Raw genomic sequence first — 24454 nt, 5'->3', positions numbered from 1 at the left:
CATCTGAATTCTATTATCGTTTGTCATTTACCATATTTTAATTTGTATGAACAATAAAAGACTGTTCTTTCACTTTTTCTCCTCAACTTCTATTAGAGGAAGTATATTCTGTGCTCAGCACCAGAGGCCCTTCTTTAAGCTGCGCACTCACAACAAGAAATTATTTCAGGGCTATTGCATTACCTAACAGGCAACAAGTGTTTCTATTTTTTTTTTGGTCTCTTAATTTACATCCCTAAACAACTGAGAACATTCAGTCTTCTATAGGAGAACATTCCTAAGCAACGATGATAATCCTCCAGATGTTCCAAGACACCCTCCACACCAAAAACATACATGAATGGTGAAGATTAGCACCTCTGCAAATGTATGATCGGGTTTCCCTATTTAAGAACACACACAGACAAGCACACAAATAAAAAAGTACAATCGCATACTGAGGTATTAACACAAGAGCACACATGCAAAAATATGGATGCACAGACACTTCAGACGGACACAGATGTACATTGAAGGACACATATACTGTACAAACACAACACACTGAGTCACACATAACACAAAAGTAATTCCTAGATGTGTTAAGACCATCCAGGGCTTAAGAAATGAGGCGCAGAAAGGGTAGCAAACAGGTGGCCAGCCGGGAAAGAAGGAAACAACAAGACAGCGACAAAGTGTGTGTGTGCGTGCACGTGTATATGTGCATGCCAAGATCAGGGGTGAAGGAGGAGCACAGTGTCTAAGCACCTGTTGCGTGACCCTGTTGTTATACATTGGCTAATTGGTCTTCACCATGTCTAGAACTCACACACACATACACGCAACACAATGTGGTTCATTCTCTGGCACACACACACACACACAAATAAGTTAGACAGGCTCCATCCATACACATGTAGTGTTGACATTGCCAACACAGGTGCGTCATGCAAGAATGACAGGAGTGATTCAGGGAGAGAAACTGCAAACACACAACTGAGACATAAGCGTGACAGAGGCTGAAGCAGAGACAAAGAGATGACCACAAACAGACAGAAAGATCAACAGAAAGAGAAAGAATAAGAGGAACGAGAGGGGAACACTCACCAGGGTTTGCTTGTATCTCAGAGCCTTCCTTTCCGACGCATCTGCGGCCATTGACACACTGTCACTGACCCAAAAATAAACCCACCCGCTCACCGTCTGTCTCAGCATTACCAGGACCGCTGTGGATACCCAGCCAGGACACTCACGCAAACACACACACACCCCATACACACACACACACACAAAGACAGACCGCATTACCACACAGGGATAGACATACACATGCATGGGCGCCCTACACAAACACACACTCACTCTCTCTCACACATATTCTGACATGGTGTAAACTAGATCCAGCTGGGGTTACCCCTCCGTGCCTCACGCTAACTGCCAAGCTAACTGGCCAACCCTGTGAAGTTAAGTCAGCAGTGAACAAAAAGACTAAAATTCAAAGCAATTCACAGGACTGTACCTGATACTTATTGTTCAAAATCTCAAAAGACATGCATAAGCTTGCTAAGGAAGTTAGTGTTACTGGTGTTACCAAGCGGCAACCTCTGGAGCTGAAAAAAGAAGCCAACACAGGGGTGCTAAAAACTGCAGTTCAATCCCCATTGACTCCCATGTAACATGCCTACATTTTACAGCAGAAATAAACATGCTTACAGCCTAATAAAAAAATAAAATAAAATTAAACAATGTCTATGTTTATGACTATACGGGAGGTGAGTTTTTAATATAACTTGCCAATATAAACATTATTAAGTCTCAAATGTATGCATAATTAATGGTGTGGCAACTTTAAGTGACAGGTGGCTGCTGTCCACTGAGAAGTCGCTGCCACAGTGTAAATATTGGTAAAATAACGTAAGCATTATAGTGTCAGATTCACAGAGTACAGGGTAGCCATATCCATCGCTACTTCAGTCCATTTACAGTTCATGAAAGCAAATTGTAAAATTTTGGTAATCTAACAAGGCATGTGCAGCATTTGGCTGTACTAAAACACACTATAAGGAGTCAGTTTTTCTGCAAAGTACATTTTATTTTCATGGCTTTTTTTCCACTTGCAAAAATAGCTGTAAATGCACCATGCTAACTAAGATAGCAGTTTTAGGATTTGCCCCACCCTCTTATGGGTGGTCAAATATGGTCACTTCTGGCTTAAAAAATCCAAGATGGCAACAATCAAAATGCCAAACTGGAGGCTTCAAAACAGAACTCCACAAACAATGGGTAAAGTCACTGTGGCTACATCCATTATTTTATACAGTTTATGGGTTTAGTCCAGAAATTCTTCCTATTGCAAGAGAATATAGCACTACATTCATGGTTGTGCTGTAGGTAACTTTAAATGTCTTCTTATGTTGTCTATGCTTTAACACATCCTAAGTAGTTGTTTTCCCATGGACAATAAACATGAGCAAGTCTAGTTCACATCAGCTGTCAAGGCACAACATGCAATAACAATGCTGTTAGACTTATTTAATATCACCACGGTACTGAAGGTGGACAAAGTAGATTCCACAAATCAATAAGAATGGCAAAAACTTGTCTTTGCTGCATAGGACTGTTGAAAGACAGTCTGGTAAATTAAGGAAATAAAGACTGTTGACTCTGACTCTGACCAAGCACTAAATCCCTGCACATGCTCATCAGCAGTAAAGATAGTTAAGCTGACAAGAATACCACCCTTGAAAATCTACAAAGACACAGAAATGTAGCACCAAATCCTACTAGAGTCAAAGACTAATGTATACAAAAGGTAGGAGAGTGGAAACAGTCACAAAACCAACAGAAGGGTTGCTTGTCAGAACCCACAACATGTCCGAGCAAAATCTATGAAACATGAACATTAAATTAATGCAATTTAATGTCAAGATGCTGTAGAAGCCCGGGCAGCACTTCATCAGAAAAGTGCTGAGACAAAGCACTCAACAGCCCTCTGCCAGCGCATTTATTAAAAAAAACTATATGGACACACACCCTGACTCCATAAATGTAGTGAAAACATGTCAGCTCTAGAGCCATATGGGTCAATATAAAGGCTGTATAGAAACCTGACCACCAAAGAGCTGTCAGTGTGTGGGTGTGTCAACGCACCAGCTTGGCTTTTTAAAGGGAAGAGGGTGGAGGTGATACAGCAGGTGAAAAGTCATGATTATTTAACACCAGTACTGATCTCTCACACACACACACACACACACACACACACACACACACACACACACACACACGCACACACACACACACACACACACACACCAGAGCTAGTGTCACGCCATCCATCTCAAATAGAATTGATAAGTGCATTGGAATCAATTTCTTTTTTATCTTGCCAGCATGAAAATGGTAAATAAAAACTGTCTCAGTGTTTCAACACAATAGAAAGTTCAGTTCTCATTTATCTACTTTGTAGTTTTTATCTGCAAGATCTAGACTACAACCTTTCAAAACCCTCTGAGGCAAGGACATAATACCTGTGCTCTGTTTCATTTAGCAACCAAATGTTGAGCAACTATTGTGATTTCAAACTACATCAAGTCAGTTTCTTGAGTCCTCAGTGAATTACATTATATTTTTGAAAATGTACTTTGCTTTTACAAGTCTTATAATATCTTCACAATTTTCTAATCATTGTCCCTTTAGTTATCTCAGAAAAGTTCTCTTTCTAAGTTGCCCTAGGGAATAGCATACAAATTTCAGCCAGTGCTGAACCATAAATTACAATAAATTCATTTGTTTGGATAGATGATATTTCACCATTACTAGATACAAGATTAAACGCATCAAAGGTGACAGAATACGCTGTGTTACCCCTCCACCTAGTTACCCCAAGTCTGTCGAGTTAACAAATACATCCTGCTGTCTGAAAACTTGACAAACACACAAATGCACATGAACCGCAACACACAAATACATGCACATAGCAAATATAACACTGAGTGCAAGGTGTGTGCAGGTGATAAAGGCAGCGAGGAAAAAGTGTTGGAGGGGTGGGTGTGGCCAACCTGAGAGAGAGAGGAAAGACACGAGTGAGAAAGCTCACTGTGCCGGTGACAGCAAAACAGAAACAGAGGCTCTAACGTCACCAGGTTCTACACTGGAAATGTGTCTGCCTTTGGATTTCACAACATACTGCAGAGCGACTTGGAAAACATGAAAACTGAGAGGGGGGACTTGAATTTGCCTTACAGCTCTACACTTGTATGGCTTGCAGGGACAGCAAACTACGTGGTTTGGATAAGAGGAGCACACAGAGTTTGACACCTTTGCAGTCCCAGAAAGTCGGCCAGGTAAGATGACAAAAAAACAAACAAAAAGAAAACACTGAGGCAAATTAAATAGTGTTACTGTGTAATTTTCATGTAATCTTCATGTTTTCTTTTTTTTAAATTTGTGTCTTTGCAATGTAATATTATTTTTTGTGTGTCCATGTATAAGTGCTGTGTCAGTTATGCTGCATTATTTCATGTGTAAAAAGGTGTGCACATCCACATGCAGTACTGTAAGCTACTGTACATTTGAATAGATGGTATCACTAACTGTATATCACCACATGTTTTATCTGTGTCTTAACACGTCTGTGTGTCCTTAACAGCATACTTTTAGTGTCTGCTCTTGTAGTGTAAGTGTGCATGTCTGTGTGTGTTTTGAGATGGCCCAGTCTTTTGTTGTGCATGCAGGTGTGTGTTGATGCAGGAGTGTTACTGGTGCATCTGAATGTGAGAAAACAATGCAGACAAACAGGTTCGATGGCATGCATCCTTTCGAAAGAGTAAAGTGTGTGTTTTGTCTTAAAAAATGCTTATTCATACCAGTGTGACTACGTTAGGGGGTGTGTATGTGTCACACCGAGAGAACTATAAAAAGACGTTTCAATGCTCTGCGAGGTGAGGCTGATGCTGCATTATTACCACATAGACAGGTTACAAACACACTTTGCTCTTGTACTGTTTGGTGTCATGAACAAGTGTCTGCGCACTAATGCTTATAGAACCATTACATCAACACAACGGCCTGTAGTGACATAACAAGCGTTTCACAGCGTTTGGTGAACCACTTCTTCAGATGACAGAAAAGGACAAGGTAGGCATGAGAACAATTTCTTAAGTATTACTTGACTGACAACATGTGAGCTGCTCATAGCCATAGGCAAGTTATCCTGGAATCCTTCACAACACAAATACATTAGTCAAGGCACTTGTGTACACTAAGTGCTTAGCAGTATTTGTTTGACACATAAAGCTCATGACTTCAAAATAAGCTAAACAACCTAATAGAAGGTTACTTCAAAGTAAAAACATCAAAAATCATCATTTTGACATAGTAGCTGCCTAGAGGTGATTAAACCTGAAACAGTCAAGTGTTTTTCAGAAATGACAGAAAATGCTGAAAACGTGTAATGGACAATGAGAATTCAATATTCAACAAAGCTTTGTATTAATTTTTTAATCTTACAATTTATACATGATCTAAAATTGATATTACAACAGAAAAAAGAGAGTAAACTGATTTTTTTGAGGATGCTGTCTGTCTCGTCTGTGGTTTAACAATGGTTATTTTCTTACTTAATGTTACACTTTACTGGTACTTTGATATTTGCACAAATTGATAAAATGTTAACATGTAACACTGGCTTAACTGTTAGCTTAACCCCTTTCTGTTTCAAACAGATTTTACTCGACTACATTTGTTAAACAAATCAGATGGAGGGGCGCCTGGTGGCTCAGTGGTTACAGCAGGCGCCCCATGTATAGAGGCTGTGTCCTCACTGCAGCGGCCCGGGGATCAACTCCGGCCTCTGCCCTTTGCTGCATGTCATTCCCTCTCTCTCTCCCCATTTCACACTTGTGCTGTCCTATCGATGAAAGGCAAATGCCCAAAAAATAAAAATCAGATGGACACAGGAACAACAGTATACGTGCCTTTACTTATTTAAAGTAGTTTCGAGGGCATCTTGGAAACAGTGTGTGTCCCTTGATCCCAAATGGGCATCCTTACTTTTAACCTTCTTATTTGAAAGTAAGATCTACTTGTTGCTTAAAATATGCTTGTTTGAAAAGGCCAAATTTAAATATACACAATCAAATGTGCTCAGGGGGAATTTGCATACAAATACACAGACTCAGAAACCCTGCCTTTCAGAACACACTGCAGTGTTTCTTACAGAGTTAGATTTCATTAGAAATTTGACTGTTCTCACATAGCTCATTCTCTAACTTACCAAAGCCAGATGTACTTTGCTGCCCACACATGCATATGAGACAGTCCAAGCTTGCTGTATTTCAGACTTGATTTATTCCAGTTGACTTTCATTTCAGTTTTTTCAATCTTGATTTTTGGTGACAGCAGACAACTAGCTAGATCTTTTCTCATTTGTAGTCTAATAAACAGTAAATTAATCAAATTCAGTGCCCACATATTGCTATTTCCCCAAGCTATTGTAGCTCTGCTAAGCTCCGTTTACGTGGGAATGCAGCTGGTTTAATCTAAAGGAAAGTGAACTTAACTATGTACATACTTTTGGGGTCACATAGTTATTCACCTGTATGGAAGGGACTTCGCCTCTTAATTGTGGCGGGCTGCTACATTAATGTATGGAAAACTCTGCACTCACACTTCCCCTAACAACCAAACTGATCAGCTACTCCATTTAGAGGAGGTCACTTCACCAAAATGACTTTGTACTGTATGGTCAATATCAAACTACTGATGTGAGACCTTAACAGTTCCAAGCAAATGTTAAATTAAATACGTCTGGTATATCATGTGTGTGATTTGAGAAGTTTAATGGGCCGCTGAATGCCGGGTTATCCTTTCAAGGCTTTTATGGATTTTGGGTCACAGCTGAGCGGTGGTAATGCTGATCTCTGCTCCTCTATTATCTATGTAAGTGATAGCTGGTTAACTATCCGCTGAGAAAAAAAAAATCATTGGGTACTCCTCTTTATATTTGCCGTGCAAGTCCAGATTAAAAAGGTCATGGTTAATATTTGCTGTGCAAGTAGAGATAAAAAAAGGCCACGGTAAATATTTACATTTCCTAAAACGTTCTAAAAGTTGATCACTAAGAGTCGACTTCCTTCTGGGCATGTGTGCTCCGCTGTTTACTGAACTTCAATGATAGCTCTTAAAGCACAGTTTAAATCTGAATGAGCTTATTCACTTAGCTATACTGTATACAGAGGCAGTTGCTGCTTCACTCTTATCTAAGCTTAGAGGATTTAGGGTGGCTGCTGAGCAGAGGTAATGCTGATCTCATCCTCAGACTTATAGTAATGTTGATCTGTGTTCCTCTCTTCCTCTCCAGCATGTCATCCAACTCCACGGCCGATAATCTGTGCGCACCGGACGACAACCTCTGTAGTAAGCACGCAACTGCCACTCTTCCTCTCTCCCCTTATCATCACCTACACCCTCTCCCTTCCTATGCTTTCTCCTCAACCTGTCTATTATTATGCCTTCCATCTCCATTTTCCTTTTTTTGTCTGCCCATCCTCACATCCCTCCTCTTTTGGGTGCTTTCTCTACGAACCTGAAACATGCCCATATTCATTTGGCAGTGAGTGTTGGATCTACCTGGCACCAGCTGTAGGGAAAATTCATTCTATGTACTTTTCTGCAGGGCTGTACCTGACTCAGAATAATGTTAGTCAACTCAGATTTGGCTCAACAATGCAAATATAATTATTATTATTATTATTATTATTTCTTCCATACATATAATAGTTTTTTTTAAGATGCCATAATGCTTTATATACTGTTTTAACTGCAAAAACTAGCACAATAATTTACCAACAGCAATACTCTGTAATTATTCAAATGTGCAATATTCTTTCAACTCTTGAATGTAGGCTATAGGTAAAATGGTACACATATTGTTATATTATATATATTTTTACTCTTATGTTCTTGCTCAAGTACTTATCTGTTGTACATTGTAGCATCACAGACGTATTTTACATTTCTAACTTCACATACTAGTTTTATACATTGGCACACAGTTTTATATTTTTACACACTTAACACACCCAGCACATTATATACACTGATATTTTTAAATGCTCAAACTACTTATTTCTACTGTCTATAATTCTCTTTGGCATCAGAGTGACTGTAACGAACCACAATTTCCCCGCCAGGATCAATAAAGTATTTCTGATTCTGATATATAGTTGCAAAGTTTGAATAAGGTTCAGCAGGACGTTCAGTGTGACGGTGACATTTGCAAAAAGTAACACAAGTAGTTTACAAAAGCTAAGAACACTAGCAATGGATAAGAAATGTGCTTATTTTTTTCCTAACACTAGACATCAAACAAAAGCCAGAGATTGTATTTTATCAGAGCTGCAAATTCATCCAAGATAAGGTTATCTTGCAGCCTGACGGGGCAACCCTCTCCTCCTCCGGGCAAGTACGGCTGTGCACGCAGCTGCCTGTAACAAAGAGCAGCATCAAAGTGAGGAGCACTCACTCTGCAGCTAAATCTAAGAACCAAAACGTTCTCAGAAGTACACTGCAGTGACTGACAGAAAAAAGGACTCCTTGACTTAAAAGAATCTCAGTCAATTGAGGGATCAAAATGGATGATTCAAGCTTCTGAGTTTTAGGAAGAAGCCCCCCCATTTTTTTCCCACTTCTGTCTCACTTTTTAGTCCTCTTGAGACCTACAGTTGCATGATTTGTCCTGGTAACCAATCAGCAAATTAAAAGTTTAGTAAAGTAGTAAAGTAAAGTAAAAAAGGGTATGCTTCCAAACTCACTGTATTACCTATGCTAGATGTCAGTTGGCACACTCCCAGTTTGGAAAAGCAGGCAGGAGCACCACTATGAAAGCTAAGCTATGTTCTGCCGTGGACAGGAGTTATAAGGAAATTTTTAGCACCTTAAAAAAAGGCCTGCCTAAAAATGCATGTCAATCTAAGTTGAGGCTATACTGAGAATATTTTAACCACTTCACTGTGCCGTCAGACTGCCCTTCCCTTTGGCACTACATTTTCGCAACCGTAGAACTTCCTTCCTCTTACACACCTCTCTCTTTAGGCCCATTCAGTCTCCCTGTGCAGAGGTTGTTCTGTGTATCCTCCTGTATCCACAGTGAACAGCACATCCTCGCTGCTGTCATAATCACCCTGTTTTTTTATTATTTTCTTATATTTGAGGTCTCATCCATAAACTGCTGACAGTGTGACCAAAATGTGACAATGAACAAGTATTTAACAACCATAAAGTACATAATGATTTCAGTATTTATTTAACTGTGAAACTGCTGGCATCTACAGCCATGTTGCAACACTTAGCTATCAGATAAGGTCACACGAAATACTTGAGCTTCGAGTGATGTGTGATTACACAATCAGATGGAGTTATACTGCTGATTCATAGATTCTGCTGGGAAGTCTATGTGATTTTAATTGTGTTATCTAGATTTTCAACAAGCAAATGGTGTCTGTTAGCTTTTGTCATATGAAAATAAGGTTGCATTTATGGAGATGCAGTGCTACTTTTTAAATTAATCTGTACTTTCAACTATATCATAACGCGGTTACATTGTAACTATGATCTCATGTATTATGCGTCCAGTGTTGAGTTACAACAATAAGTTACACATGCAGTTTTTTTTTTTTTCAAAACCCGACCTTAGCTGAAGTCTCACTGCAGAATACGAGTCAATCCATCAGTGGAGTGGGCAAGTCTAAAAGCTGTAACACACCAAGCCGACGGTCAGCTGTCCGCCTACATTTGGCTAATGTCCAATATTCGTGTTTTTTATCCACCGATTCAGCATGTTGAATCGATGGTGGCTACCATGAAGCCCATCGGTGAATGAAATCACTCTGATTGGCAGTTCAGCTCAGCACACATACAAAAAATTAAAAATGTAAACAGAGGGGTAAAGTCAAGAGGGAGTAAGGTAAAACAAAAAAAAAAGAACCGTTATATAAGATGACTGTTTTTCTTTAGTCATTAAGTTCTTTAGCAGAAATGTTTCCCGATGGGTTGTGTTTTTGTTCACTGGCAAACGGTAAATAAACTTTGCTTTCTCAACATTAGTTGTGTTAATAATGTGCTAACTGGCTAACTAGCGTCATAGAGGTCTTCCAGTTTCCCGTTTTGAATGATGAATATAGACGACCGTCATCTGCCGGTATGGAGAGGTATTTCCTGTAATGCAGATGCAGAACGTACATGCTTGTTGGCTATCGGTTTGGTCTGTTCTTGTGAAATTTTTGTGTGAGGGTGACACAGCAAGGGGCTTTTGTTGCCTCTAAATCTCTTCTGTCAGCTTGGTGAGTCAGGACCTTAAGGTTAAGAAACATAAAAGACTAAACAGCCTTAACTCCTGTACTTGAATTGAGTCTTTGTGGAGGAAAGGTGTCGAAAGTTCAAGCTCAAAACCAAGTCTGTAGTGAGCATGACAAGAAATGATTTATGCTGTCCTACAAATCTCTCACCACACCTGAGAATGTGTCACAACCAGAACATGTTTGCACAAACCAGTGACTTTACATTCCACTATCTTCTTTATAAAAACCCTGGATTTATATCAAGAATGCAACAACAGGAGGTGTGTGAAATGATGGATTTCATGGCTACTGAAACAGCAAACATATGTTGGTCTACACCCAGGGTATGGTATTAAAATGCCTGCTAGTTAAGCAACAATATGGAGAACACACATAATTATAAATGATAAAATGAGAGAGAAAAATAAATGAAAGCAATAAAAAATGACAAATACAATATCACTCGGGGAAATCCAGCGAAACCTTGTGGGTAAAATCTTGTATAACATTTATGCATTTTCTGCTTGGCACAGCTATCAAAAAAGTGGGTCAGTGACTCAACAGGGAAATGCATGTATTCAGTGACTCAGCAATAAGACAGCGAATCATTTAAAGATTATGATATCGGTACCCTTAAAGTGATACTGATACCAATAGATGACTTCATTTGATACCGTTTTTTTTATACTTTTACATATCAATCAATATACATTTGATATCCATTGTGTGAATGAAAGCACTCAGTTGTGTAAAATGCCACCACCACTCCTCCCCATGCAAATCATTTATCATTAAAACATTAATATTATACATTTTTAAGTGTTTAAATGCTAAATATTTACTTAATAGCATCTCTGTCAACTACACTACTACAACATGTTGCATTAAATTGAAAAATGCTTGCGGTGACTGGGTGGGAGCAAAACCATACAATTTTTTTTCTAAAACTGTGTACAGACAGGATCAAATGCAGTTATCATTAAACTGAAGAAGTTATGATACTACTGGATACTGAGTTATTTCAGTCCATACCAGTTTAAAGGAATCAAGTAGCGATACCCAGCCCAATTCAGTGCTGTCTGACTCACCATGATTATGACTCATTTAAGGTGCCCAATCCAGTCTTACTGCCTAATTACAGTCTAAAGTATTATGTTGGCAATGCATCAAAAATGCAGCAGGGCAAGTTGTTTAAAAGCCAAGTAAAGCGAAGACAATGAGCAATGCAATAACCATGAATGAAATAAACCATGACTATGACAAGCAATTCTGGCAAGTGCTCCTCAAATTTAAATTATGCAGACTCATTATTATAATGATAAAAAGTGTAGAAATAAGGACAAAAATACTTAACTAAAATATCAGAATTTGAGAGCTGGTTCAAGGTCCAAATATGCTGAGCTTTAACTGAACAGTGTGAATTCTGTATTGAGTGATTATAGAAATCATCTGATTAAAAAGCTAATTTTCTTTTCATTGTTGCCTTTCTTGTACCATTGCAATAAACATATCTTAAAAATACAGAGTGACGGACACCCAGTAGCTCAGCTGGTAGAGTGGGCGCGCTATATACAGAGGCTATGTCCTGACCGCAGCGGCTGAATGTTTGAGTCTGGCCTCGGCCATTTACTGCATGTCATCCCCTCTCTCTCCCCCTTTCACGCTATGTCTGTGCCATCCAAAAAAGACAAAAAAAACACCCTAAAAATATCTTTAAAAATACAGAGCGAGGTAAGGTCATCCAAGCTATCCCTACTTCTTCAATACCACATGTGTAAAACAACTGAATTTCTATTAAATATATATTCAATATTGAAAAAAAAGACTGACAAACAGATTTTTTTAAACCGAAGGATACACAGAAAAGAAATCTCATCTAGTCTTCAAGCAGTGGCATTGAGGACATGACAAGAAACAAGACCATCCAAACTACTGAACTGGTGAAAATGCATCTTCTCAAAACTTGGGAGGTGCTTTTAACAGCCAACAAAATCATGTTGTTGTATTTTAATATTTAGGCAATTAATCACATTATCATTAATTATTAATTAATTATGTTTGGCTTCCTTCGCTTATGAAATCAAGATCGTCGAAATGAATGGTTTGTTGTGCTGCATTCTGTTTGGAAATGTTTTTCTGTCACGTGTTATAAACCTGTTCCCTTTACAGCAGTGCACTTTCACCCCTCCCTGCCCAAACTCACTCTGAGCCAGGCCGTGGCATGTTTATTTACCTTGAGCCTGTTTTTCAGTTAAATTATGTATAAAGGTCAAGAAAAATTACTAATAAAAAGACACATTTTTCTTCAAATTAATAAAATGAATGATGTTTCCAAATGAGAAATCTTGTTCAATAGTCAAGATCTCATTACTGACATAAATTATTGTTATTATGATATTTGCGAAAGTCGAGCAGCCCTATTTGAACATCAATTTAAGACAGTGCATACCAACAATTCAAACAAGCAGTGAGGACTGAAGGAGAATTTAGAAACAGGGAGGACAATCCCGCTGTGGGACAAGTCTTGACAATGCATTAACTCCTCTCAGGCCTGATTTTTACACGTGAACTTCTCTCTTTCACTCTCAGTTGTCAAAGAGCATCTGCAAGCAGTGATCATCGTCCCTACGCTGCTCCTGCTGGGGACTCTGGTCACCTTACTAGCACTGCTCTTACTGAGGTATTGTCCTGAACGGAAGCAGACACGAATCGCAGCCATTCAACGCTACCACACCTCATCGCACAGACACACGCAAAGACACAGCCACAGACATCACCTACAGGGCATTGATGGTGAGCAAGCATGCACAAGTCTCTGCCCATTTTTCATTTAAACTCAATTTACCGAAGAACAACACACATATTTAATATTCTGCTGTTTCTATCTTTCTCTATTAACAGCACCAGCAGGTATTAACCCACTAGAACATGAAGAGCTGCCGATGTCCATTCAACATGTGCAGCAGAATGTAAGACCGACTCTGACTGCAGTACCACAAATGTCCACAGAGAGGCATCACGGTGCCTTCAGCCAGATCACTGCCATGCCAGTGTCCTTCTCCATCAAGCCCAATGACACAGCCACCCTCCACAGAGCCCGCATGGACAACAGAAATGTCATCCTGAGGGTGCTCAAAGGTAAACTGAGCTGAACAAAGCCAAACCTCAAAGAGGTCCAACTGCCAACTACACGTCTGCAGAAGAAATGCACAAAAATGTTTTGTTTTGCTTTTATCTCAGCAACTGAGAGTTACAAGGAAATTTCTGATAATTGGGTTATAGAAACCAGAGTTTTGTGTGTTCTCTAAGTTTTGGGTTTGCTTCATATCAGAGCTTATGCAGTCTCAGTGAGGTGACTTTCCACATTTAAAAAAACTACAGATGACTTTGCACAGAAATCATTTTGTTTGACTGTCAAATTAAATTTGTATGGTTAAATTTATAAGAAATAGAGCTAAAAATCAGTGATGCACGATAATAATTATTTCAACCGATACCGTTAATTTCCAGCTTCTCGTGGCCGATAAGATACCGATAACCGATAATTTCTTTTCGTGTAGTATGTAGTAGGGTATGAAAGGCTGAGATGTGGTGAGTACAGACGAATTTAATTTGTGCATTTTCATCAAAAAGATATTTCAGACAAAAAGCTGGAAAAATCACATTTTTGTAAAATACGTTTTTTATTTTTTTGTCATTTTTTTAAGAGCAAAATCAATTTCATTTTTATATTTTTTAGGTTTTTTCCCATCCTATTTCTTATGTCAACTTGAATTGTACAAAAATAATGCCAAAAATAATATTCTGTTTGAGTTATCGTGGAACTATAGAGTGGAACATTCCCCAAAATGTCAGGAAGCAGCACAGCTACAGAACACCGACCAAAACATACGCGGGGAATGAGAGCAGACACTGGCGGAGAATGAGACCAGAGAAGATATCATCTGAGACACTGGCGGAAAATGAGAGCGGAGCAGACATTTGTAGACACCAGTGGAGACACCGGTGGAGTATGAGAGCAGAGCAGAAACCTGCCGAGACGCCGCCAGAAAATGCGAGCGGAGCGGACACCGGCAGAGAACAATTCACATTGAGGAGATACCAGTGGACACACCAGGGAGAATGAAAGCGGCCTGATGCAGTGTGTGTAGTACTGGCGGATCAAAACCATGGGGAAAACAGACCAAATCAAAGCAATTGATGCTTATTATTATCGGTTTCATTTATCGGCCAAAAATGTTAATTATCGGAATTATCGGTATGACGTCATAAGTCCCATTATCGGCCGATTATTATCAGGCACAATAATTATTATTAAAATACGCAATACAACTGTGCAAATGTGAAACAGGGTGTTCTCAAAAAAGAGGAGCACTGCTTCTAAATGAAACTTCCCCGATTAAGTAAAAGTAAAAAACTCATTCTGTTATCTAACCTCTTCCACAGAAACGGCAAACAGCAGTGAGAAGCAGCACTTTCTGGGTTTTGCTTCATTCATGTCCGGACTGGGGTCACACCCCTTCCTACCTGAACTGCTAGGTGTGGTTTCAGCTCAATCGCCCCTGACGATGGTTATGGAGGAGCTGCAGCACAGAGATCTGCTGGGGTACCTGTGGAGATGTCGAAAGGTACAGTAAACCATGAAACCAAGACAGATTATTCAGAGTCAGCTTTACACTGTGGTTTACATTACAAACTGTCAGGTATTCATAAGAGTCACTTCATAAGTCAATATTATAACCCCAAAAATCAATGGCACAGAAGTGAAATAAATGCTGTTCAACAGCTATTAAATAGAAGGACAATTATGTGATTAATTATAAGACCTATTCATTACTGTTGAGGATGCAACTTTTAAAATATAGTGCAAGTAATTTCTACTCTTTGCCTTTGTTGAGCAGTACAGAGCAATAAATACTACCACTGCTGAAAGAGAGACACAATTAAACATAGTTACTTCATATTGGCATGTACAGTATGTTCACCTACATTTCAGACACAGACATACAAGCCTGCACCCGTGTGGTACAGTGCAGTAGCTGAACACAGACAGAAAGAAAGGTGCATCACATTACATAAAAGACAGCTCTGGTAGTCTGACTCAAAGACTAGAATAAGGAGACTGACAATAACTAACTTTCTTTCCCTCTTCTCTTTCACTGAAGGATAATGTGGGTTTAGAGTCTCCATGTGAGATGACAGAGAAGAGGATCTTCACCATGGCAGGACAAGTGGCCTCTGCCCTGGTTGGTTAAACTGCTGTCTGTCTCTTTGCTTCTCGGACCAAAACGCTGAGAGAGACTTCATTCTATCTCCTTGTTTATCTCCCGGTCTGTCCATTTTCTATTCAAGTGTTTCCCAGATAACTGGTTATACAGTTATCTGGTGGACTACTGAGCCAAAGGGAGACATCACCTGGCCAAAAAAAATCTAAACATTTTTAATGATGCCAAATATCCATTCCAACTTCCCTCCTTTATTTATTCCACAGCAGCACACCTCTATGAACTGCAGGCAAGTGTCGGTGCTTAGTTCACCTGTCTGTCGTAATAATAAGACCATTGTTATCTAGACTGATTAAATCAATTTAACAGCTAAAGTGAAGATAAAGTCTTAGGTGGACTTCTGTTAAAGACCAGGCGCGTAGTAGTAAGAAACACACACAAACATGCTGATGGATTTGGTATTTTTATGTTTTAAACTGAGCTAGTGCAGAGCATATTTGTCTAGTTTGTTTAGAGTCCAGCAGTTTGCTGGAAGCAATATAATGAAGCTTTGTTATTATTTTAGGTGACACCTGTTCAAAAACAGCCTTCATTACTACTCATTTGATAACTTAGAGGGGACTTTGGCCATTTGTGCCTTCGTTAATCTAGCATGCAGTTAAATACACCAATAATAACTTGGTTTCAGTGACAAGTCAACTCCTGACATTCGCTCCCAGTGTTCTTTACCTCTGTTTTCAAAGAGGGAAATAACAAGAAAAACAGGCAAAACACAAAACTTGTGTGGATCTAAATCATGCCATTGTAAATAGTGGTTTGTGTGGATTAATGAGTGCTAAATATTTGGAAAACTGCTAAATACTTTGAGCCTTAAAATAAACTTTAATTTTTGTTAAATAAGATCAGAACTTGGTGTGGTGGTAGGCGGTAGAATGAGTGTTTAATTAACAATGTGAATTTTCTGCAAAAGTATGAATCCAGCATAAATATCAGTTACGTCTGGTAATGTTTGTATTTCACATTTTTGTAGTATCCTTGAAGTGCTGAATGTTTCTACTCCTCTACAGCCTCATTTCCAGCATCCCTCTTATCACCCTGTCTTTATCTGAACATCTTTTAGGAGTACCTGCACAGTCAGAGCTGCATCCATGGCAACATAGGAGCTCGCAGTGTTCTGGTTGGTGGAGATCTGACAGCAAAGCTGTGGGGATTAGGCTCGGCCTACCGCAGAAGAACACAGGCCAATTCACCGGGGGAAGTTGGGGACATGGAGATGAGGAAGTGGCAGGCACCTGAAGTGCTGAGCAGGAGAGTCTTCAGTCACAGCAGTGACGTGTGAGTGTCCAAGTCTTCTGGAAGAATATTAGATAATACAAAGCATGTCATTGAAATGTCCCAGCCAGATTATTAAAATTGGAGCTTGATACTGCAGTTTGATTATCATCCGAGTTCATCTTAGGATGCTGAATCACTAATCTGTTTAAATTATGTTAATATCAATGTGTTTGTAATAAACTGAACAATTCATTACAGTGTTAAATATTACTGTATCACATCAACATTTTACAGTCAGATCAGATCAGAGATAAACTGGATTTTTCTATCTGATCGAAATGAAAAAGCATATATTATAATTTTTTGATATTCCAAAGATTAAACCAGGTTTAAAATAAAGGCTCAAAAGTCATTTAAACTTCACTTCACATTTCTGGTGCGCAACTGAAATGATTAACAATTTGTGTGATTAAAAGAGGCATGTTTATGTTAATGTAATTGTCTCTACCCTACTGGCAATTCATAATGGAAATAAAGTATGTATTTCTGTGCTAATTTGCACCTATGTCGTGTATAAACAGTACTTTAATCTGAGACCAAAATCCTTTCCTGTTTCTTGACATAATGCTCTTCTCCAACTCTTTTTTGACAGGTGGTCCTTTGGTGTCCTGCTCTATGAAATGGCCACATTGGGTGAGTGTTTTGAAATTCCAGATATACCTCCAAAAGCTTTCATGAATCATAGATTTGGACTATAGACGAACTGGACACTGTACAACTCAATTTTTTTAAAAAAAGGTTTGATACAAATTTCCTAAACTAGTGTAACTTTGACATGGTGATGCAGGAGTTAAGAATTTTCTCAGTGCATTAAGTAATGGGATTTCAAAGTGATATAATACTTCCGTACAGGTGACCCACCGTTTGCCCAGATCATGGCAACAGAACTACTGCAGCATCTACAAAGAGGAAAACATCTCAAAAGGCCAACCACCTGCTCCAACTCACTGTAAGACAAACAGCAAAAAATTGTTTTTACAATGCTGTAGAGCAACATTTCAGCTGGAAACACCAGGGGGAGAGTCTTATTGAGCCACAAATTATGGAGTGCTGAAGCATGTAGAATTCACTCCTTGGACGTGAATAACCTATTTATGACCCGATTTTTAAAAAAATAAGACACACAAACAGTAGAATAGAAACCCCTTGTAACTGGATATGGTTAATGTCTGATTTCTGTAGGTTCCTCTGCGTAAAGGTCAGTTCCAATTATTAAGATTTTACAATACATGTCAGAAAACAGTCTATTCATGATATCTTTCATGAAATTTTAATAACAATTAAGGCCCTCTTTTTAGATGAATAAATTACGACTTTTAAGGATCCGCGGGAACCCTGAACAAGAGATCATCACCACCATTTCTAATGCCTTGAAAACAATTTTTACAGTTGAGTCTTTTTAATTTGTCTGAAGTGGTGGAAAAGGGAGAATATCTCACTCCCACCCTCGGCTACTAAAATACTTTTATCTATTTTTTTTTTTTTTTTAACTTACATTTTAGAGTCCATATAACATTATGAAAGCTGTCAAGTGTCAAACGTTGGCATCAGATTTCTAAGTTTCTATTTATTGCTCTTGACACGTTCACAATATCCTTTTTTGTTGTGCTTTTTTGGAGAATAGCCAGCCGTCTTTTACCATTAACTTAAAAAAAATACCCCTTCTAGAATATAAAACTTAGACCTTTAACTTAACGTTAGTATAATTTCAGCGTTTAAGAGGAAGGCACTGTAACGTTACACTTGTTAAACAGTGTTAACAGTAACATAAATTAGCAATAAATTACATTAACGTTAACGTTAGCTAGTACATCCGTGAGCTAGTAGCATTAACATAAGTAAACTAACATTAACAGATAACTGTAAGTAATGTCGAAATATATATCTCTACCTTAAAGGAAAACATTTGTCAACGCAATGTGCGCCTTAATAAACGTTAGATAAACTATGGCAGAGTGAATGGTAGGTAAAGTTATAGTTAAGCTAATGTTTATGGTTGGCATTAAGATTTAAGCTAACGTTCGTGCCAACGGCCGACATCGACACATTGTTCGCGGAGGGTGAAACGTCCATAAAATGTCCTAATGACCTGCTAACGATGTGTCTAAGCTAAAAGAAAAGGTAAATGTATATTTTTCGCCAATTTCAATCAGTTTGTACCTTGTTCTGCAGGTACTCCATTATCCGGGGCTGCTGCCATTGGCGCCCAGACCAGCGTCCGACAATGCCGGAGCTCATCAGACAATTACAGAGTGGAGAGAAATCAGCCAACGGGAGAACAGTTCTCAGAGTGCCTGAACCAATAGACATCGAGAACTACCTGAGAGAGGCGGGATATGGAGAGGCCTTCAACTATGCTGTGCTCTGATTGGCTAAGAATTACATCAGTCAAACGCTGCTGTTTTCATATGAAGTAGTGCACTAGAATAAATAGGGGCTCTGCTATGAAGGACTGATCAAAGGAAGGACTACTTCAAGAATGAATGAAAAACAACATTATCAGGAAAATGCACATTGTTTATGAAATGCAATTTTTTTTTCTTTTATACTTTATATTTTATACTGTTGTACTGAATACGGAGGCGTATGGCTGCCAGGCCAGAAAAAAATCTGTATCTTTTTCCTTTTTATTCCCCTTGGCATGGCAACAATATGTTTTTGCAGTTAAAAAAGTTAAATCATCATATGTTTGAAAAGTAATATATGGATTGTAAATATTTCCTTTTCTTTAAATTATAACTATTGTCTTCTAAAAGACTAATATAATTTAAAAAAAACTGTAAATTGCCAGCACCTTTTAACTGTAACATACTGTATATGTTTATATTTTCAAAAAGCCTCTCAGAAGCAAACAGCAGGAGGTGCACTTAACAACAATGTGAAGGACTGTAATACTGCACTAAACAACTATGGCTGCTTTATTTTCATGTTTTATATGGACCACGAAATGATGATGCAGACTTTCTGATAAGAAACTGAAAGCTTTAACGGCATCACACACAGAGTTAGCAGGGAAACAGGACTTTGACATGTTAGATGACAACCTCTTGCAGGGTTATTTGTCATTATCAAATGACTTGCCCTGGAAAAACTGTTATCTGGAATCAAATAATTGGTTCCCATTATCAGGCAACTGTAAAGTCCAAACAGCTGTTGCACCTTATTCTGTAACCTGAACAGCCCCAACTCTAATACATCATCTCTGTGACGCCTAAACGTTTGCTGTGTTCAAATGGGGTCTTGTTTACCATGTTCATGAGTCCATATGATCACCCCTCTGGTATTTACAACTTCGTAAGTGGAAATTTTCCGAGAGCTCCAAGTTCACGACTTCCCAAGTCGTAAACACAAGCCCACAAGTTCCATTTGAACGCAGCAATAACCTGAGCCGGGGTCTTCAATGTTTATTAGGCCATGGCTGAAAGAGAGACGTAGCAGAGAGTGCCTACTATATTTATTGTATAAAATTGGGATGCAAGTTAAACTGGGTTAATGTGCTGGGCAGAGGGCCATATCAGCCTCTGGCTGCAGTCCTGACCTATATTTAGCTTTCAGGTAGGTGAGAGATGAAAATCCACTTTCACAAGGATAAATTGTTCGAAGAGCCAAAATATGCTGGATTCATCTTAAGCCCTTGAAACTTAAGCAAATTGGCTAGATTTCTTTCAAAACATGGCACAAAGGCAGTGAGCAACAAGAAATAGGCCCAAATATTTGCAAGAAATACATTAAAGCTCATAATTTCTTGCAGTTTGTGAAACATTTCTTTGTAGTTGTTTATTGGCTATTTTCCTAATTTTTTTTGAAAGAAATCACACCAAAATACTCTGGGTTTAAAGGCAGAACAAGAAAAGTGAAGTTGTTCCAGGTTTCAAAGGGTTAAGACATTTTAAGGCCTTATTTTGTGAATGTTGAATTCATTCACAGGTACCCTGACTATAGACTCGTGATGGTCTGTCATCACTTGCCAAACAGGAAAAGTAATGAAAAGCACTCCAGGAAAAGTCTGGCATGCAAATAATTGAAAAACAAACAGAAAACAAACATTAGTCAAAAGTCAATCATCCCTCAGGCTTACATGACCTTTGTATGTCAGTTAAGCTGAAAAATAAAAACACAGATGCAACAGTTTTAAAACAGTTCCTTGATTATTTATTTGCATGATAGTATCGTTAGCGTCTCCTCAAACTCAGTCCCTCTAAGATTTTGCAGTTTTTCTGATTATTGCAAGCAAACACATTTTGATCCTAAAGTAGCCTCTTTTATAGAAAAAAAGGCCTTTTGCAGAACCCGCTGTCATTTTGTGACAAAAGTGCTACTTTCTGGGAGAACAGTGAATCAAAATCACAATGGTCTGCTTGTTAACAGATAATTTACAGCAGCCTTGCAATGGTTGGACTTAGAAATTGTGTCTCACATCACAAGTGCTTTTTTTTTTTGGTCTTCACGATATGCCGAGGGATCTGCTCCAAAATCCGGGGACTGCTATGAAATATAAAACACACAGCTATCAAAGATTATTATCCTTTTTTGAAAGAAAATACTGTAATAGCCACAGTCACTAACAATAAAGCCAAAGATAGCTATCTAGTAAGGTAAATACTGTTGGTAGTAACACGCTAAGTGACAAAGCTATGAGGAAGACAGCAAAGTTTCCTTGATCAAGGTCGCTACTATTCAGTCACGCTTTTTGGGAAAGGCAACGGATGTCATTGCTTGAAAGAACAGTTGTAAAAAAGTAAGCACTAATATAAAACAAGGAATGATATGAAAAGCAGTTAAAAAACAGACAATCCTCATCTAAACCTACTGTAGAGACTAGTGAGAAAGGCCACAAGGTTCACAGAGAGATAAACATGAGAAAAACTCCTACAGTAAAAAGCTTAAACAAGGCAGTCCAGCAAACAAATGTGCATTTAAATATAAAGGCAAATTTTACACTTATTACAGTATAGATTAAGTTTTTCCTCATTCGTACACTCATTCACTCAGGTATGATTTTTTATTTTTTTGTGTGTTCATCCATCCTAAACCTAGGTCCACATGTGGCTCCCAGCCTGTTTTCTTAATGAACCTTCTTTGCTCATGAATGTAGCTTAAAAATACTTCAAATCCTCAGCTTACATTTGCTGCTTACTCTTATTCTTCAGTTTCTCCGCATTTCCTACAGCATTTTTTTAAAGGTCTAAGTGTGTTGGATTTTACTGCCATCTAGTGGCGAGATTGCAGATTGCAACGAACTGACACATCACTTGTTTTGCAAGCGTGTAGGAACTACAGTGGAGACGAAAATGGCCCTATTTAGAGCCAGTGTTTGGTGGTCTGTTCTGCTACAGTAGTAACAATATGGCAGACTGTGAACAAGAACCTGCTCTGTATGTAGATATAAACAGCTGATTTTAGGGTAGCAAAAACACGATTCTTATTTCAGGGTGATTATACACCAAAAAAGTTATGAATGAAAGTAATGCAAATTTCTGCCGATAGATGCCCCTAAATCCTACACACTTGACATTTAAACTTTATGTCACTTCACAAAATCAAGCCCATGACGTTACCCTTCACTCTTTCATATTTTCGTATAGCTCTGGAGTGGCTGCTTGTACCATTTGAAAAAAGGGACAATCTTGAAAGTGCAGAACAGAACAAAATAGTTACAGATTTTGCAGATTACAGTCTTTTTTAAAAGTAGAGCCAACAATAACCTTTAAAGGGCTGGATCTCCTGGAGATACTGAGTACAAAACTCTTAATTTTGAAAAAGCATTTTGCAGTAGTGCTGAAGTGCACTATGTTTATTTTAAGAAAAGGGTCCTGATGTGAGACAACTGTATGCAACATCTGATTTTTTTTTTTTGCCTTGCTTGAAAATAAAGGGCTTTAGGTTTCATTTAAACTCCAGCGTTTCTGCAGCCAGTACCCTGTACTTTAACTGTACCCTGTTAACTAAAGAATGGGCATCTTCCAAAATTAAAGTGCCACCATTTAAAAATGACGATGCCTACTCTTACAAAATGATTACAATTTTTAAAGCACTCGTTTTTACATAAATAAGTGATAAATCATATGAGCAGTACCCTTAAAAGTTACTTGAAAGTAAAATCAACTGCAGTCTTTGAGATATTAATCGATACATTGGGGTAGACTGTAAACTTAAACATTTCTGTATTTCTGTCCTCATGTTACTAAAACTTGTAACCAAAAACATGTTTCAAGAAAAAGTTGAGTGTTCACAATGAGAGCCAATGTTGATCTCAAAGACACAAAAAAAAGAAATCCTGAATTTTTTCAAAAATAAATATATGGGCACAGTACTTTTCCTCTTCAAAATGACACAATGAATGAATAGCAAGTTGTTCTTTTTTTAATAAACTTTAGCAGAAATATTACGTGTAACAAAAATCTAAAGTCTGTGGAAAGGTAACGTGGGAATCTTGTGCCAAGCACTATGGATCTAACCTTTTTGCTGTGGAAACCATACCGGTTAGTAATACATTCAAAACCTTAGTTTTTGCATTTTCGAATGCAGGTGTGAGACCGAAATTATGCAACTAATGCCAGTCTTACACCAAAAAACTTTTCATGAAATGTTACTTTTGCAAAAAAATTTACCGAATATGTTGTATGAATATGTTTTAAAATTGTTTGATGTAAGATCGTCATTAAACTATTGACTCAAAAATCTTAAATATAATTGCAAGGTTTTAGTCTTGGCTCATGCAAATGCTGAAGTTCAATTATGTGAACGTTGTAAACACCAATAGCTGCTTCAGCAGCAAAACAAGTAGCAGCAGAACTACGTCAACAAAAAACATTACGGGAGGCGCAAGAACGTGAACAGGTCTCGGTTTTCTTGGATTGTGGAAAAGGAGAAGAAGCTGGTGGAGTTGCGGAGTTAACAAAAGTCAAAGTTTAATTCTGCATGTATCTGATCCACCAACCAGAATTTATTTTGGTGATAATAAATCTCAATTTTTGAAAAGGTCAATCTCTCTGTCTAATGGTGTCCCACCACTAAAATGGTGGTTAAACATCAAATTCTAAAAATGTAAAAGTTGTACACAAATATAGTTTTAATTTATAGATTATATTGATGCCGAATTGACAAAAATACTGTTGACGTGACGCATTTTATCTTGTGTTTTAAGAATTAAGTGTTTTTGTGAACACATAAGGTATTGTTCAAATGTCATATTTTTAAAAGGGAGTTTGGGTTAAAATTTTCCTCCAGCAGCAGGATGGGAAATAACCTTAAAAGGAATCTAGTTGTAGTCATTTAAATAGTGACCCTGCAAGAGCCCCAGTGTTTACAAAATCTTACACTGTGACTAAAAACTGTCTTCACACTGTCTTCAGATGTGAGACGGTGTCAGACTTTAAGCTTTTAAGACTTTTAAAAGTCTTCTTGCTTATTGGCATTAAAAGCGAAAGGAAACCACTTTGTAAAAACGGTTTCTGACTGCGAGTTTCCAGAAAATCGTTTTTGTATCTTTACCAAAGTAAAGTTGGTAATCTGTAAAAATTTTGCAAATCACAGACATGACAGGTTAACAATACTGTGCAAGTACGAAGTTTAAAA

General features: G+C 38.2%; 2 protein-coding genes across 2 annotated transcripts in view; one reads left to right on the top strand and one right to left on the bottom strand.

The window, feature by feature from the left end:
• Nucleotides 1-1137, bottom strand: part of LOC121957637 (chloride channel protein 1-like) — a 43950-nt gene extending 42813 nt beyond the window's left edge. Inside the window, exon 1 of the mRNA XM_042506335.1 lies at nucleotides 1087-1137. Within this exon, the coding sequence (XP_042362269.1) occupies nucleotides 1087-1137 (51 nt within the window). The remainder of the gene's footprint in view (nucleotides 1-1086) is intronic.
• Nucleotides 1138-4090: 2953 nt separating this feature from the next.
• On the top strand, nucleotides 4091-19467 carry styk1a (serine/threonine/tyrosine kinase 1a). Its single transcript, XM_042507198.1, has 10 exons — nucleotides 4091-4322; nucleotides 7340-7395; nucleotides 12906-13109; nucleotides 13218-13454; nucleotides 14763-14944; nucleotides 15482-15562; nucleotides 16662-16876; nucleotides 17469-17509; nucleotides 17729-17825; nucleotides 19049-19467. The coding sequence occupies exons 2-10, from the start codon at nucleotides 7341-7343 to the stop codon at nucleotides 19242-19244; spliced, it is 1308 nt and encodes a 435-aa protein (XP_042363132.1). The 5' UTR covers nucleotides 4091-4322; nucleotide 7340; the 3' UTR covers nucleotides 19245-19467.
• The last annotated feature ends 4987 nt before the right edge of the window (nucleotides 19468-24454 follow it).

Source organism: Plectropomus leopardus, chromosome 18 (assembly GCF_008729295.1).
Source record: "Plectropomus leopardus isolate mb chromosome 18, YSFRI_Pleo_2.0, whole genome shotgun sequence".
Lineage (NCBI taxonomy): Eukaryota > Metazoa > Chordata > Actinopteri > Perciformes > Serranidae > Plectropomus > Plectropomus leopardus.
This window is presented reverse-complemented; position numbering and strand designations above follow the sequence as displayed.